At 36.1% G+C, this 18,802-nt stretch overlaps 1 protein-coding gene across 2 annotated transcripts in view; it reads left to right on the forward strand.

The window, feature by feature from the left end:
* The window catches only part of klhl5 (kelch-like family member 5), a 75,475-nt gene extending 58,104 nt beyond the window's left edge, over positions 1–17,371 (forward strand). For both annotated transcript variants that reach the window (XM_079856921.1, XM_079856920.1), the window contains exons 6-11: positions 914–1,100; positions 3,138–3,362; positions 4,281–4,443; positions 4,553–4,765; positions 13,996–14,167; positions 14,718–17,371. In XM_079856921.1, coding sequence (XP_079713047.1) covers positions 914–1,100; positions 3,138–3,362; positions 4,281–4,443; positions 4,553–4,765; positions 13,996–14,167; positions 14,718–14,774 — 1,017 coding nt within the window. In that variant the 3' untranslated portion in view covers positions 14,775–17,371. The remainder of the gene's footprint in view (positions 1–913; positions 1,101–3,137; positions 3,363–4,280; positions 4,444–4,552; positions 4,766–13,995; positions 14,168–14,717) is intronic.
* Positions 17,372–18,802: the final 1,431 nt, after the last annotated feature.

Raw genomic sequence — 18,802 nt, forward strand, 5'->3', positions numbered from 1 at the left:
GTTGACAGAAAAATAAGAATAATAATAATAATAATAAATAATCCTACCGAAAACAATAGGGCCTTCGCCCTTTCAGGGCTTGGGCCCTAATAAACAGAGCAATTCCAAGAGGGTCCTCACACCATCGGTGCTCGGGCCCTAATAAACAGTGCTTTAAGGTTTTCAGTTAGGTCTGACAGTAGTATTCAGGTACATACATAGAATAATTAAAAGTAAAATGACAATGCATAGTCTTCACTGTAGAAATTAAATGTAGATTAATCCTTGTTAAAGCTACAAAAGTTATTCAGTCAAGAGCGGTGAGTAATTTTCCTTTATTCATTAGTTGTTTGATGAACACTAAAACAGACATAAGCATGTTTATTAGGCTGCTGTCACTTTAAGACCTATCACACTGATCCAATATAATGATACACATCCGATTTCTTTCTCAGCTGTTTATGTTCACTTAAGACATAAACGACTGCGCCTTGACAGGCATTTTGACATAATGCTGTGTGTATTTGTCCATTTAAGCTTAATACAACGTGAAGAACTAATTTCGTGAATGTTTTCCTGCTGTACATTTTACTTTTTACCAGTTAACACTTAGTTTGTGCTCCTGCTTTTCTTTGTTTTTAATATAGTGAATTAAACCACCTTTCTGATTCAAAACTGCAGACAAGCCATTTGTTTTTATAATGTAAAGCTTAATTTATGACATTTTTTGCTCACATTGTATAGAAACATTTGTTGTCATAGCCTTCAGTTTGTACATTGCAAAACTGGAATAGCATATTATTAGCAAGGTATTAACCCCCTCCACTAAACATAAAGATTTATTATTTATAATAGATTATAATTTTAATAGATTTTATAATATGTTTAATCTGTAGTTTTTGGGTCATACAGTTATTGTCTTTTCTTGATGCAGTTTTTAGCCGATATGGAGGCGAATCCATTACTAAGGGACAGCGTGGAGTGTCAGCGGCTGGTGATGGAGGCCATGAAGTATCATTTGTTGCCAGAGAGACGGCCTCTCCTCCAAAGCCCGAGAACACGTCCACGCAAGGCCACTGTAGGGGCACTTTTCGCCGTGGGTGGCATGGATGCCACAAAAGGTATTCTTTTCATACCATTTTTATGTTGTTTCTATAGTTCTAAATGCCTGCAATTCTTTTGTTTTAAATGTTATCTGGGCTGATAACAAGGTAACCCCTCCTTTTCATTTCTCCCTCATTCACTCTACCTGTCAGATTTTCTCCATTAGTGGAGTAGACTGCTGAGACATTTCCATTTTAACAGGATAGTCAAGTCATTTGAATTAATGGTGCTTTAAACAGTGTTTTATATTTAAATAGGCCAAAAGTGAGACAGAAGTTTGTATTTAAATTAGTGGTGTGTCCTTTTTATGGTGAAAGGTCTGATCTGTTACACACTTGCAGAAAAGCTTTTTCAGTAGCAAGACCTGAAGTATGTATTATGTTTAATGAGGCTGAATTCATAGAGATGGTGAATCAAGGTCAATAGGTGATTCACATGATTCATAATTTGTAATGAGTGGTGTATAGAGTGCCACAGTGACCGCCCACTTGGTTCCATTCATGTTCTCCATTGGGATTTCATAATATTTTTCAATAAAGAGTTCCAAGGCATTAACGAAATCACCCAGCTCTGAGATGAATCACAACATTACAAACTTGGATTTGAAGCAAAAACGTATTTAAAAATCAGAGGAAGAATATGAAGTCCATTGGAACTTCGCAGTCCATGAAGCACCGCAAATTACATTATCATATAATGTAAAACACTTTGCCAAGAATTTGGCTATTAAACATATATATTTTTAAATTCTGTTGATGTATCACTGACTTATTGCTTCTATGGAACACAATGATATATTATATATTATGATATATTACCCTCACAGCTTATGGTAAAAAATGAATCTTACTCATTCCATGCAATTACTGTACATTTTTAGAAGACAACTAGCCAATTATCTAGAAAAGAATCATGGTGGCTTCTTCTTCCACAGTTTAGTCCTTAGGGCTGTATACTTCCTGTTGTTTTCTTATTTTAGCCTATTAACTCAGAGATGATTAAAAAACAGGTTCATCTGTGTTCCCAATGTGTTCCCTGTACCCAGTAAAATTGCCTCAACTTCCTCAGCGAGATAGCCTTGAAAGCATAAGATCCCACCCTCCCTTCAGAGCATCTCCAAAGCCACATCTCCTTCAAAACACATGAACGCGTACAGCAGGGAGCAAACAAAAGCGCCTTGAGAGAGGGCGTTAAACTACCTCATGTCTCAAAGCACATACCATAACAAATAATAATGAACATAAACAACTTAAAGAGCACTGACCTGTATCACCTGACTGCTGCAGATTCATTTTGGCGTTAATAGTTTGCCATTGAAACGCATAAATTCGAGTCACAAACCTCTCCGAGTATAACGTCACAGGTTTCCATCTCTTCCAAATTACAGTAGTTATGGCGTGAATGCAGCATAAGCTTGTTGTTTTGGTTCAGGAGGAACTGTAAAAGGTGGCTGCTTTTTTGGCTGCGGTGCTCTGTGACTGACGCGGAGGTATGAAAATATATACGTTGACAGGCAGGTAGGAGATCGAATGCAATAATTGGATGAACATTTTATGGTCCTACACCTCCAACAGATGATATATATATATATATATATATATATATATATATATATATATATATATATATACTGTATATATACTGTATATATACTGTATATATATATATATATATATATATATATATATAAATACATTTAGACCACTTAACTTAGTGATTCCTATCAGGATGTGAAGATTCTTTCAACCAGCATAACAATTTTTTTTTTCTGCAACAAATCACCTGATCTGCCTTTATAAATGTATTTTATATCTTAGCAACTGTTTTACTTATAAGCATAAACCTCACAAAAATTAATTATGTATTTTTTTCTTTAATTTCTAACAGACTTTTTTCAGATTTCTGCTTATCTGTAACAATCAAGACTTTAAAGAGCTTCATTTGTTCTCTATATCAATAGGGAAGGTATCTGAATTCTTGTATATGTTTTGTAATTCAGATGGGCCCTGCTGATGTACAGATGTCTTCATAAATGATTGGAATTGTTTTTAAAGGGGCCACTAGTATTGAGCAGTATTGTTTGCGGAGGGACACATGGCGGCAGGTGGCTGTAATGAGTGGAAGAAGGCTGCAGTTCGGTGTGGCGGTTCTTGACGACCGCCTGTATGTTGTTGGAGGACGAGATGGCCTCAAGACTCTCAACACAGTGGAATGTTACAACCCCCGCAGCAAGAGCTGGAGCGTCATGCCCCCCATGTCCACGCATAGACACGGCCTAGGTGAGGAATAACATTTGCATTTAGTGTCGACATTACTTTTTCAGAAATTCTGTCCGTTTTCATTTTTCTGGATCCTGTGTTTTATGATTTATAAAAATTTGTTATCAAAAATGATGGTAATCAAATGAATGCCTTAAATTTTTACAATTTAATAAATATTTTTATATATAAATGTGTATAAATCTTTAAAATACCTGTATAATCTACTGAAATTTGAACAATACCTTTCAATTTTGGGGCGAACAAAGTGCTGCACAACAGAGTTTTTCTATTTAAATTAAAATGTGGATGAACAATTGTGATATTGTGTATGATTTCTTAAAAGTAATGTTTTAATAAACTTAACTATTTTGTTGTTGTTATTATAAGTACTTTTTCTACTGTATAATAGTGAGATATTTCTGTCATAATTTCTTCAAGTTAAATTGAACTTTTTGTTTGGCAGTTTGTAGTGAAGATCTTTGAGTTTTAATGTGTATTTGACAATAGTTTTATCAAATGAAATTGTGAAATGCTGGTGAAGTGACTCCCACAGCATCTCTGGTGATTAAGTTTGTGTGTTCATGTCCTCATATAGTGAGACTGCAGACGCTGAAAACAGCGCAAGCGCCACACGTGCTTGAGTATGTTTATAGTAGATGAGACTGAGCTGTCCATTCACACAAAGACACACAGAACATGGAGACTTGGTAGTCTTTTTGTGGTGTTCTATTCACAGACACTAGTCCATATCACAATTTGAAGTCTATAGCCCTACTTTTGATTTATTCATACAAATTTGACCAAATTTCATGACATGCCATGTTATACTATAAATTCTATCCATCCATGTTTTCCGCATTGTAGAAATCATTGGACCCTTCATGATATTTTCAAGCATATTGCACACTCATACGATCTGTGATCATGTGTTTGTAGGTGTTGCAGTGTTAGAAGGCCCCATGTATGCAGTAGGAGGTCATGATGGTTGGAGTTATCTCAGCACAGTGGAACGTTGGGACCCTCAAGCTCGCCAATGGAGCTTTGTTGCATCCATGGCAACACCTCGAAGCACTGTGGGAGTTGCAGTTTTAAACAGCAAGTAAGCATAGAAAGCGAAAAAAAATATTTCTAATTGAACAGAGTCCATGTATGCCATTGTTGTCTGTCTGTTTAATCTATAATTCTCATTATCTGTCTCTCTTTTTAAGGCTGTATGCTGTGGGTGGCCGGGATGGAAGTTCATGTCTGAAATCAGTGGAGTGTTTCGATCCTCACACCAACAAATGGAGCAGCTGCGCTCCTATGTCCAAACGCAGAGGCGGTGTTGGCGTAGCGACGTGGAATGGCTTTCTGTATGCGATCGGTGGACATGATGCCCCAGCCTCAAGCTTAGCATCTCGACTGTCAGACTGTGTCGAAAGGTAAAAAGGGCCGAAATCAAAGGGACAGAAACGGGGTCAATGTTCTTATAAACCGTATGTTGTCAACAAAAGAGAAGCTTTAAAGGTACAATATGTAATAATTTTGTATCAAAATATCCAAAAACCACTTGCACGGTGTGATATATTTCTTTCAATTGTGTACTTCCATTATCCCAAATGTTTCCAAGAATTTGTAAATTCAGAGAAATTCACAATTTTAAAAAGTGCCCGTCCCTGTTCACTTTTCGCCTGTCAATGACATAATATCCGCGTTATCCCTGGTTTTTGCTTGTACTGTCACAGTAACCATGGCGACAGACGTGGACAACTGCGTTACGTCTAAAAAAAACAGCTCACGCTGTTGTTGTTTCATTCAAATATTATGGACCATGGCAAGCAGACTTTGGGACAAAAGGAGAAATAAAACGAGGATCAATATCAGCATGGCGTTTTCGAGATGCTGAGAGCTCCACTTTCGCGACTAACTTGGACTTGACGCCACTCTTGCATGTACTTTATTAGACAGGTGAGCAAATGTGCTTAAGTCTAATCAATGTTATATAGCTCAACATGATGAAATGATAGAATATGATCAGTATGTTATTCTAATGTTGATCTAGCTTACTGCTAGTCTCATACAGCCAACAAACTAACACAGAATAACATTATAACTTTCAACACTCTCAAATACAGTTTAGTGTGATAGTGTAGATAGTGAAGTGAAAAAGCGCTGCATTACCTCACAAGTTTTATTCGTGTAATAGACTGACCTGTGTGAGTATTAATTCAGCACTTGCGGGTAGTTCGGTAGAATGAAATGTCCTTATTCTTTTATATCCGTGGGACTCGCATGTGGCGCTGATATCTGTCTCTCATTATCAATCGCAACCTGCTTCATAGCACAGTCATGTTAAAAACATGAATGTTTTCACTCATCCATAAACATTTTTAGATCCATCAGCATGACGACAAGATCCATAATTCCGCTTATGCGTCATCAACCTACGCCTTGGTTATTGTAAGAGGTTAGCGACCCCTAGTGGCGAAAGAAATTTCATATTGTAGCTTTAATACTAATAATGATATAAAAATTATTTAGAAATTTTGAAATTACAATTTTTATCAGAAAAATTGCTAATTGTGCAGCCCTATGAGATGGAGTTCAACAACTGAGATGGAGTTCATGGCGTCTTCTCCCTATTACATTTTTTTTGGGGGGGCAATTAAATGGTTTAGTCACAGACTTGAGACCTATTTTTGTCTCACAACCCACCAGTTGAGAAACTCTGCTAGTCTTAAACTCAATATTTATGATTTTTGCAGACCTCCAAAGAAAGACAAGAAGTTTCTCATTCTTGTGTAGGTGGCAAATACCAGTATATGTCACTACAAACAGTCATATGCTATGGTTAGGTCTCAAAGCCCAAGGCGAAGAAGAAGAAGACAATATAGCAATCCCAGAACAAATGTGTTTACATCAAAGTGCTACAGATGAGTCCCTAAAGAGAAACTGACTCAATGAGCACAGTACAAACTTAGGGTAGTGCAGGTTACTGAAGGGTATGAGATATTTCCTTTGTAATTGTTTCATAGTTGAAAGTCGGGGAATGTGCAAAGTCTGATCAAGTATTCTGAAATTCATTGCCACATGATCTCTGTAGAGTTATTTTTTTGTGTGTATCATTTAGATACCATTAAAATGTCCTTAAAGTGTCATAAAAACAACCATTTTAGCACAGCTTCATTCTCACTGTTTTGAGCTAGAAAGACAAAAAAAAGCATCTATCAAAGCATTAGGTCATACCTTCTAATGAATGATATGGAGATGTACTGTACCACTGGCATAGATATGAACAAATCTTATGTTGCCTGGGTCCTACTTTTGAGTTTGGATGTCATAATTATGCCATCAAAATCGATGCATTGCATATTCAAATATTGTAAATGCAAGCTCAACCGTACTTACTTGACGCGTGAGAACCTTGATTAAATTTGGTTAACGGAAGCTCAGATGTGCTGCCGTGACACGTGAGAATGAACCTCATTGGTTACGTAAGAGAGGGAACATCATTTACTATGTATTATTATTGTATTGTTGTTATATAGAGTTTTTATTAGCATCAGACTAGTCTTTGACACATTCTAGTAATTGATCACGTTGCTTAAGTTGCACTTCTGAAATGTGCCAGCGTGTTATGTGAGGCTATTGATTTGGACAGCAGCAAGTTCATGATGAGTGAAGCCTGTGTGTGAAGTGCCATTTATTCCTTCATCACACTTTCTGAGCACCACATGACACGGGAGCTTGGGTATTAATGAAAAATTGAGAGAATCCATTTGAACAGGAGCGTAGGTAAAATCCCACTTGTGATTTATGCATGAACTTGTGAAGAAAGGGTTGTTTTATCCTAGTGAGTTTCCAAATAAATGAACAGATAAAAGCTCTTTTCCAGGAGAAGGAACACCATGCTCCACAACATTTAGATTTTATGAGCTGTTTTTATGTACTTTTAAGCCTGCCAGGATGATTTTTCTGGGTGGTTAGTGGCCTCTGAGTGTGATTTCCTCTTGGCCATGTCTTGGAAACACTATGTTGACTTATTTGGTCTTTAGTGTGACTGACTCGTGCTCATCATCTTCTCTCATCTGTCTGTCTCTCTGCCCCTGTTGCATCTTTGTTTAAAAGAGCTGTCTGTCTGCTGAACACTACTTGCACCCTGACTGCTCTCAGTCTCTGTCAGTCAAAGTTTGCTCGACGGGACTTCTGACAGAAAGGAGACTGAACAGACACACGTTTCCTTCCTGCATATCTTTCTCGCCTGTTTAGCTGCACAGTTTTTCTCATTACAGATTTCTTATGTTTTTGAAGGAAGTCTCTAATGCTCACCAAGGCTGTTTATTTACTATTTATTTAGCCAAATACAGTAATAACAGTACAATATGGTAGTAACAGTACAATTATGAAGTATTAATACAATTTAAAATAACTATTTATTTTAATATATTTTAAAATGTAATTTATTCCTGTGATGGCAAAGCTGAATTTTCAGCATCATTACTCCAGTCTTCAGTGTCAAAAATGATTCTCATTTCTAATATGCTGATTGGTGCTCAATGTGCTCAATATTTTTGTGGAAACCGTGATGCTTGTTTTCCAGGATTCTTTGAAGAATAGAAAGTTTAAAATAACACCATTTATTTGAAAAAAACGTTTTGTAATATATTTTTACACAATGTGTTAATTAGTTAATCTAATCACACATCAAATTTGGCTCTGAAATTACCCCCAAAAGATAATTTAAAGTCATTATTGTGTTTTTTAAATAACAATTTTTATCAGAAAAATTGCTAATTGTGCAGCCCTATGAGATGGAGTTCAACAACTGAGATGGAGTTCATGGCGTCTTCTCCCTATTACATTTTTTTGGGGGGGGCAATTAAATGGTTTAGTCACAGACTTGAGACCTATTTTTGTCTCACAACCCACCAGTTAAGAAACTCTGCTAGTCTTAAACTCAATATTTATGATTTTTGCAGACCTCCAAAGAAAGACAAGAAGTTTCTCATTCTTGTGTAGGTGGCAAATACCAGTATATGTCACTACAAACAGTCATATGCTATGGTTAGGTCTCAAAGCCCAAGGCGAAGAAGAAGACGACAATATAGCAATCCCAGAACAAATGTGTTTACATCAAAGTGCTACAGATGAGTCCCTAAAGAGAAACTGACTCAATGAGCACAGTACAAACTTAGGGTAGTGCAGGTTACTGAAGGGTATGAGATATTTCCTTTGTAATTGTTTCATAGTTGAAAGTCGGGGAATGTGCAAAGTCTGATCAAGTATTCTGAAATTCATTGCCACATGATCTCTGTAGAGTTATTTTTTTGTGTGTATCATTTAGATACCATTAAAATGTCCTTAAAGTGTCATAAAAACAACCATTTTAGCACAGCTTCATTCTCACTGTTTTGAGCTAGAAAGACAAAAAAAAGCATCTATCAAAGCATTAGGTCATACCTTCTAATGAATGATATGGAGATGTACTGTACCACTGGCATAGATATGAACAAATCTTATGTTGCCTGGGTCCTACTTTTGAGTTTGGATGTCATAATTATGCCATCAAAATCGATGCATTGCATATTCAAATATTGTAAATGCAAGCTCAACCGTACTTACTTGACGCGTGAGAACCTTGATTAAATTTGGTTAACGGAAGCTCAGATGTGCTGCCGTGACACGTGAGAATGAACCTCATTGGTTACGTAAGAGAGGGAACATCATTTACTATGTATTATTATTGTATTGTTGTTATATAGAGTTTTTATTAGCATCAGACTAGTCTTTGACACATTCTAGTAATTGATCACGTTGCTTAAGTTGCACTTCTGAAATGTGCCAGCGTGTTATGTGAGGCTATTGATTTGGACAGCAGCAAGTTCATGATGAGTGAAGCCTGTGTGTGAAGTGCCATTTATTCCTTCATCACACTTTCTGAGCACCACATGACACGGGAGCTTGGGTATTAATGAAAAATTGAGAGAATCCATTTGAACAGGAGCGTAGGTAAAATCCCACTTGTGATTTATGCATGAACTTGTGAAGAAAGGGTTGTTTTATCCTAGTGAGTTTCCAAATAAATGAACAGATAAAAGCTCTTTTCCAGGAGAAGGAACACCATGCTCCACAACATTTAGATTTTATGAGCTGTTTTTATGTACTTTTAAGCCTGCCAGGATGATTTTTCTGGGTGGTTAGTGGCCTCTGAGTGTGATTTCCTCTTGGCCATGTCTTGGAAACACTATGTTGACTTATTTGGTCTTTAGTGTGACTGACTCGTGCTCATCATCTTCTCTCATCTGTCTGTCTCTCTGCCCCTGTTGCATCTTTGTTTAAAAGAGCTGTCTGTCTGCTGAACACTACTTGCACCCTGACTGCTCTCAGTCTCTGTCAGTCAAAGTTTGCTCGACGGGACTTCTGACAGAAAGGAGACTGAACAGACACACGTTTCCTTCCTGCATATCTTTCTCGCCTGTTTAGCTGCACAGTTTTTCTCATTACAGATTTCTTATGTTTTTGAAGGAAGTCTCTAATGCTCACCAAGGCTGTTTATTTACTATTTATTTAGCCAAATACAGTAATAACAGTACAATATGGTAGTAACAGTACAATTATGAAGTATTAATACAATTTAAAATAACTATTTATTTTAATATATTTTAAAATGTAATTTATTCCTGTGATGGCAAAGCTGAATTTTCAGCATCATTACTCCAGTCTTCAGTGTCAAAAATGATTCTCATTTCTAATATGCTGATTGGTGCTCAATGTGCTCAATATTTTTGTGGAAACCGTGATGCTTGTTTTCCAGGATTCTTTGAAGAATAGAAAGTTTAAAATAACACCATTTATTTGAAAAAAACGTTTTGTAATATATTTTTACACAATGTGTTAATTAGTTAATCTAATCACACATCAAATTTGGCTCTGAAATTACCCCCAAAAGATAATTTAAAGTCATTATTGTGTTTTTTAAATAACAATTTTTATCAGAAAAATTGCTAATTGTGCAGCCCTATGAGATGGAGTTCAACAACTGAGATGGAGTTCATGGCGTCTTCTCCCTATTACATTTTTTTGGGGGGGGCAATTAAATGGTTTAGTCACAGACTTGAGACCTATTTTTGTCTCACAACCCACCAGTTAAGAAACTCTGCTAGTCTTAAACTCAATATTTATGATTTTTGCAGACCTCCAAAGAAAGACAAGAAGTTTCTCATTCTTGTGTAGGTGGCAAATACCAGTATATGTCACTACAAACAGTCATATGCTATGGTTAGGTCTCAAAGCCCAAGGCGAAGAAGAAGACGACAATATAGCAATCCCAGAACAAATGTGTTTACATCAAAGTGCTACAGATGAGTCCCTAAAGAGAAACTGACTCAATGAGCACAGTACAAACTTAGGGTAGTGCAGGTTACTGAAGGGTATGAGATATTTCCTTTGTAATTGTTTCATAGTTGAAAGTCGGGGAATGTGCAAAGTCTGATCAAGTATTCTGAAATTCATTGCCACATGATCTCTGTAGAGTTATTTTTTGTGTGTATCATTTAGAGACCATTAAAATGTCCTTTACGTGTCATAAAAACAACCATTTTAGCACAGCTTCATTCTCACTGTTTTGAGCTAGAAAGACAAAAAAAAAGCATCTATCAAAGCATTAGGTCATACCTTCTAATGAATGATATGGAGATGTACTGTACCACTGGCATAGATATGAACAAATCTTATGTTGCCTGGGTCCTACTTTTGAGTTTGGATGTCATAATTACGCCATCAAAATCGATGCATTGCATATTCAAATATTGTAAATGCAAGCTCAACCGTACTTACTTGACGCGTGAGAACCTTGATTAAATTTGGTTAACGGAAGCTCAGATGTGCTGCCGTGACACGTGAGAATGAACCTCATTGGTTACGTAAGAGAGGGAACATCATTTACTATGTATTATTATTGTATTGTTGTTATATAGAGTTTTTATTAGCATCAGACTAGTCTTTGACACATTCTAGTAATTGATCACGTTGCTTAAGTTGCACTTCTGAAATGTGCCAGCGTGTTATGTGAGGCTATTGATTTGGACAGCAGCAAGTTCATGATGAGTGAAGCCTGTGTGTGAAGTGCCATTTATTCCTTCATCACACTTTCTGAGCACCACATGACACGGGAGCTTGGGTATTAATGAAAAATTGAGAGAATCCATTTGAACAGGAGCGTAGGTAAAATCCCACTTGTGATTTATGCATGAACTTGTGAAGAAAGGGTTGTTTTATCCTAGTGAGTTTCCAAATAAATGAACAGATAAAAGCTCTTTTCCAGGAGAAGGAACACCATGCTCCACAACATTTAGATTTTATGAGCTGTTTTTTATGTACTTTTAAGCCTGCCAGGATGATTTTTCTGGGTGGTTAGTGGCCTCTGAGTGTGATTTCCTCTTGGCCATGTCTTGGAAACACTATGTTGACTTATTTGGTCTTTAGTGTGACTGACTCGTGCTCATCATCTTCTCTCATCTGTCTGTCTCTCTGCCCCTGTTGCATCTTTGTTTAAAAGAGCTGTCTGTCTGCTGAACACTACTTGCACCCTGACTGCTCTCAGTCTCTGTCAGTCAAAGTTTGCTCGACGGGACTTCTGACAGAAAGGAGACTGAACAGACACACGTTTCCTTCCTGCATATCTTTCTAGCCTGTTTAGCTGCACAGTTTTTCTCATTACAGATTTCTTATGTTTTTGAAGGAAGTCTCTTATGCTCACCAAGGCTGTTTATTTACTATTTATTTAGTCAAATACAGTAATAACAGTACAATATGGTAGTAACAGTACAATTGTGAAATATTAATACAATTTAAAATAACTATTTATTTTAATATATTTTAAAATGTAATTCCTGTGATGGCAAAGCTGAATTTTCAGCATCATTACTCCAGTCTTCAGTGTCAAAAATGATTCTCATTTCTAATATGCTGATTGGTGCTCAATGTGCTCAATATTTTTGTGGAAACCGTGATGCTTGTTTTCCAGGATTCTTTGAAGAATAGAAAGTTCAAAATAACACCATTTATTTGAAATAAACATTTTGTAATATATTTTTACACAATGTGTTAATTAGTTAATCTAATCACACATCAAATTTGGCTCTGAAATTACCCCCAAAAGATAATTTAAAGTCATTATTGTGTTAAATGAAAAAAGCATCAAATATACATTGCAAATTAATTTTTTTTTATTCAGCATCATGAACGAATTATTACACACAGTTTTAGGCTTCACCAGCCATTCTATTGGCTACATCACGCAGTGAGTTGTTGCCCTGCTTCATGTTCGTCACCAATCAAATATGCAATGTAAGATGAACTACGTATATTTGGGGCGGGGCAGGTGTGTTAATAATTTTAACTGAATTTTACTGAATAAATGTAATAATTTAATAAAAAAAAAAAATACTGAACGCAAATTTTGAATGGTAGTATATCCTTCTGAGAAAAAATTATCAAATATTTATCAAATCACCCCATATACTGCATGCTGTATGGGTCTTTCTTGTGGATTGTGAACTTTTGCTAGATGAACTCTTATATTGTATTCAATAGAATTCTGTTGTGGAAATGACAGAAATATAATTTTTTTGGTAAAAATGACATTTAAAAAATAAAATTCTTATTTCATAACTAGCATTTTATGTATCCTAAATACAGTTACAAATATTTTCACATATTATTAATAATGTGAGAACATTACAGACTGTACGTAAATAACGCACGATAAAATATTCCCAAATTGATTTTTTTTCTTCACGCATCACATTTCTCATGCTTCGTTTCAAGCACTTTTCACCAACTCTGTTTTCTCCTAAACGAGTACAACAACTTTTTATAATTTATTTTGAAGCATGTTGTAAGTAATACGTAGTGTGATATTTAATATGGTTCATTTGTTTTAATATGGTTTAATAAAGTGGTAAACTAAACAAATTTTTATACTTTATTGGGTCAAAATGATTCGGGGTGGTGAAAATGATGGCACATCAGGGTTTAGTTGTACAATTCAATTCGAAGATGTCTTCACAGCTACGATTGATTTGTTATGTTTAAATATAAGATTTGAAATATGAATGTATTTGTGTGCAAGTCTAATATGGGTGCTTTATTGATGACTATATTGTTGACAGAAAAGAGACAAAAGGAAATTATATGACATGAGCTCTATAACTCCATAACCTGATGGGAGTTTTGGTTCCTTGCCACTGTTGCCTTTTTCCACCTTTGTTGCCTTTGGCATGGCTTGCTTAGTTGAGGACATTAAATGTAACATTTAATTTAATATTCAACAGTAATATTGATCTGCCTGCATTGACTCTATTATACAAGAACTGAACTGAGCTGGACGATGACATCACGGTTTACTCCCGAGCGGCTATATATATATATATAAATGAACTAAATTGATAACTTTTTTAAAACAAAAATGAAACATCACTGAACTTACTTAAGCTGGACTGTGACAATCTGTATTGTAAAAAGCGCTATATAAATAAATGTGACTTGATTTGACATGAGGTATTATAGAGATGGCAAGGTCTAGCAAAATATAAATCTATAGAATATATTTATAAATCAACATGGCTGATTTTTCCTGTCTATATAATTACTATTTTACGACTTCTTTCAGGTACGACCCGAAGACGGACATGTGGACCGCAGTAGCTCCCATGAGCCTCAGCAGAGACGCTGTTGGCGTGTGTCTTCTTGGGGACCGTCTTTATGCTGTCGGTGGTTATGATGGGCAGGTGTACCTGAACACAGTGGAAGCCTACGATCCTCAAACCAATGAGTGGACGCAGGTAAACACTTTGTGTTTGTCCATCTGCCTGACTTTCTTTTAATATCTGCACATTTACATTATTCATCCAACTTCTGTTCCCTTCATGTCGCACGTACAAGAAACAGCTCCGTTTTCTGTTGCGGTTTGATCCTGCCTCGTTCCTCCTGCCGCTGTTTGTTTACGGTGTTGTTTGTTCATTATGTAAATGCAGGGCCTCCATCATTTTGACAGAAGCACAGCTCTTCTCTGCATCACAGCGTCTGTTATTACCTCGCGCTATAGCAACCGCCTGATTTCTCCTGGGCTTCATTTCTCATTATGTTTTTAGGTGACATTTCCTTCGGCCACATGCTGAGAGTTCATATTGTTTCGTTTGTAAAAAAACAAGCCTCGGGATGTGTGTGGGTGACGATGTATGTTTACAAATAAGTGTATGTGAGCGGGAGAGGGAGCAAAAAAAGCAGTGTGTGTTGATAGAGAGAACATCAATCCCATAAATGCACCGCCAAAGAGACCGTTTGTGAAGTCGAATCCATTCTCTCTAATTGGGATTTGTGTTTTTGTTCCAGGTGGCGCCGTTGTGTTTGGGTCGAGCCGGAGCTTGTGTGGTTGCTGTAAAGCTTTGAAATGCCTCCTGCTGTCAATCATCTCCATGGTGACCATCCTGCAGTACAAGCCTCCAGTGCTCTTGTTGTAGTGTTTCCAGAGTCAGACAGATCTGAGCTTCTGCTGACCAGAGCAGAGAATATCACACTTACTGACATACAGCTGAATACTCAACTGTGGTCTTCCTTTATGCCTTCTAGTATGCATTTACTATACTATATATAGTAAATATAGCTATATAGTATATGTAGCTATATAAAAATATTTTTTATTTATTTATTCTCTTTTATTCAGCACAGATGCATTAAAGGGATAGTTCACCCAAAATTAAAATTCTGTCATCATTTACTCTCTCTCTATTCCATGGAAGTCAATGTCAAACATCAACTGTTTGGTTACCAATATTCTTTAAAAAAAAATTTGTTCAGCAGAAGAAAGAAATTTTGGAACAACTTGGGGGTGAGTAAATGATAACAGAATTTTAATTTTTGGGTGAACTTTACCTATAAATTGACCAAAAGAGACAGTAGAAACATTTAAAATGTTACATATTTCTATTTCAAATAAATGCTGCTCATTTGACCTTTACATTCATCTAAAAATCCAGATTTTTTTTTAATCATGATTTCCACAAAAATATTAAGCAGCACAACTGCTTCCAACATTGATAATAATAAGAAATGTTTATTGAGCTGCAAATTAGCATATTGGGATTTCTGAGGGATCATGTGACACTGAAGACTAAAAATTCAGTTTTGCCATCACAGGAATAAATTACACTTTAAAACATTCAAATAGAAAACGGTTATTTTAAATTGTAAGGATATTTACAATATTAACTTTTTTTTTTTAAGCAAATTAATGCAGTCTTGGTGAGAATAAAAGACTTCTTTAAAAAATATATATAAAAAAAATCTTACTGATCCCAAACTTTTTGAACGGCAATTTGCAAATAATTATTACATCTAGATAGTTACTTTGGTGGCTTATTAACAGCCGGATTTAAAACTACAATATTTAATACATCAAAGAGAAGAAACAGAGTGGTAATGATAAAGAATTATTAAGAGAGAGTCAATTAAAACATAACTGTAATGTGCACAGCCATATTTTCTCTGTAGAAATGGTCTGTCGTCTAAGAATAGCCGGAGTGCAGTAAAGTGTCTCTAGGGAAAAAGAGTGCTGGAGAGAGAACCAGACAAGGATTGTACTGTGTATGTATGTATGTGTGTGTGTGTATTTCCTTCCATCTATTTTAAAATCAAGCATTATTATTACTGTTTTAACAGTGAAATCAATGGTGACTGCGGTTATTGATTAGATTTAGTTGTATTCACTAATCATGCTGATTTTTTTGACAGAACAGGTCAGAACAACTACAGTCCTGTAGCAGAAAAGAGATTTTGAGATTTGATCAAACAGTACTGATCGAATCACATTAAATCTAGCAAATGTGTCTATATTAGACAGGCAAATACAATGGAAAGTATGAGGAGAAAAGATAAGAGAGAGGAAGCTATGGATAGAAGGACCACAATTGGGAAGGCAGACAAGAGATGGAAATCAGGCCGCATGCTGAGAGTGGAGATCACTTTGACATTATCAGCCCATTGTGAGCGAGTATGTTTTCTATTTATATTTAATTCACCTGCCCACAGTTAGAGCATATCAGCAATATTGCATGCGAATATGGTAATTATACCTACAAGGGAGTAACACAATCCTTCATTATACCGTGCCCTTATTCCCAACTTGCTTCAAGCTCAGAGAAAGAACATCATAACAAGGTCTAATGCATATTCAGAACTCTGAATCATTCTTTCTAGTTTTTGAATTTAGAAACGCATCCCATTACTCAGCGGAGGAAGTTAACCAGACAAACTGAGATTTCTATAGCTGTTCCCCTGCTGAGTAAAGGAAGGCTTTAGCAAAAGATTAAAAAAGATCTTTGTAAATAATCGTTATTGTGGGGTTTTTCCTCATGGCTTACACAATGCTTTATTTATAGTATTTCTATTTTTGCACAGTGATTCATCTCCACAATAACAGCTGGATTCTAGGTCACTGTCCATTTAATAGAAATAAATTCTGCTGGGGAGGCAAAAATACCAGATTAATCACGATTTAAATTGTCATCCCAAATATCAATGCACCACAAATACCTGGGAAATATCAAGTTAATCAGGATGAAACATGAATATTCAGTTTTGAGAGACCTTTTAAAGTGCAGTCTTGGGATATTATTTTTACCCATTTCATGATTTTTCTAACATTTCCTCCCTTATGTGTACTGCAAAATCATTTTCATAAACAGTATTTTTGTCACTGTTTTTTAGTAAAAATATCTGAACATTCTTACAAAATAACTTGATTTGAAAAGCAAAATTGTATAAGAAATTAAGGCTTGCTTTCAGAGAATGTATCTGGAATAAATGTCATGGTTCTTACGCCATTGGCAGTTTTTTTAAGTGTAAATGTAGCCAAATATAGCATGGTTTATGCATTAAAGGAGAACTCCGGTCAGTTTTAACATTGAGCTCATTTTTTTGTACATTTGGAGTGCTGTCAATACAGAGAACAACGACAAAAATCGGTGTTGCCTACACCGTGTTATCCTCTTTTTAAAATTTGCACCCTGTTGACTTCAATGGGGCAAGTACTAAACCTGCTTTTTGCCTCTTAACATCCTTGATGTGTCATTACAAGTGCACAGGTCATGTGAGTGATTCCTTCAGAGTGAACACGGGTCAATCTGACTGCAGTAGATGTGAAAGATATGAATAAAAATGATGTTTATTCAGCCAGCGCACATACCTGTATTTACATCCTGTTTTCGGTCAAAGTCCATAGTAATCAATTGTCGAGTTCACGCGCATTGGTTTAGTACCTATGATCATGCGCGTGAACTCGACAATACTATGGACTTCGACCGAAAACAGGATGTAAATACAGGTATGTGCGCTGGCTAAATAAATCTCATTTTTATCCATATCTTTCACATCTACTGCAGTCAGATTGACCCACGTTCACTCCGAAGGAATCACTCACATGACCTGTGCACTTGTAATGACACATCAAGGATGTTAAGAGGCTAAAAGCAGGTTTAAAACTTGCCCCATTTAAGTCAACAGGGTGCAAATTTTAAAAAGAGGATAACACGGTGTAGGCAACACCGATTTTTGTCGTTGTTCTCTGTATTGACAGCACTCCAAATGTACAAAAAAATGAGCTCAATGTTAAAATTGACCGGAGTTCTCCTTTAAACAATGAAAAACAATTTTCCAAAATAGATTGGACTGTTTTGCTTCCCAAGTAAATTTAGAATGTTCAAAGGATGGTGTAAAACAAAAATATTGATTTAAGAAAATCTATTTTTTTGCAGTATACCCAGAGCATTTTCTTTGATGGTGAGATAAAATGTTTGTCTTTGTGTGCGTGTGTTTGTGCTGTTAGATGCAGAATCAGAAGCGAATTCAAAAGCAGAGTTTTAAACCAACTCTTTTGATCGCTTCAGTGCATCCGTTTGTTTTTAAAAATCTACAGCATGTCTGGTTTCCAGGGTATCTGTTCCTGTCTGGTCATTTTTTTCTCTCCTTTTCCGTCAGGGGTGTGTGTGTGTGTGTGTGTGTGTGTGTGTGTAACTCCCTGTGAATCTCTGGGTTTGTCTTATATGAAAAGAGAAAGCATGTGTTGTGTGTGTGTGTGTGTGGTCCTGGTAAACCCTACATTATGGGAACAATATCCAAAATCCTTGTCCTTGTGGGGACAGCTTATAAATCATACTAAGTGATATTTTTGGAAAATGTGAAAATGCATATCATTTTCTATGATGGGTAGGTTAGAGGACAGAATACAGTCTGGACATGATAAAAATCATTGTCTCTATGGAATGTCCCGATAAAACGTGTGTGTTTGTGCGTGTGTGTTTGTTAGTGGCACACTCTTAAACCCCATACTGAGTACAAAGTGCAGCTTGAGAAGTCGGAGAAAGCAGTTTTGGTATTTTGATCTAGTTTTCTAAATCCCAAGATCCTTTTCAGTGTTTTAA

This window comes from Squalius cephalus, assembly GCF_949319135.1.
Source record: "Squalius cephalus genome assembly, chromosome: 2".
Classification (NCBI taxonomy): domain Eukaryota; kingdom Metazoa; phylum Chordata; class Actinopteri; order Cypriniformes; family Leuciscidae; genus Squalius; species Squalius cephalus.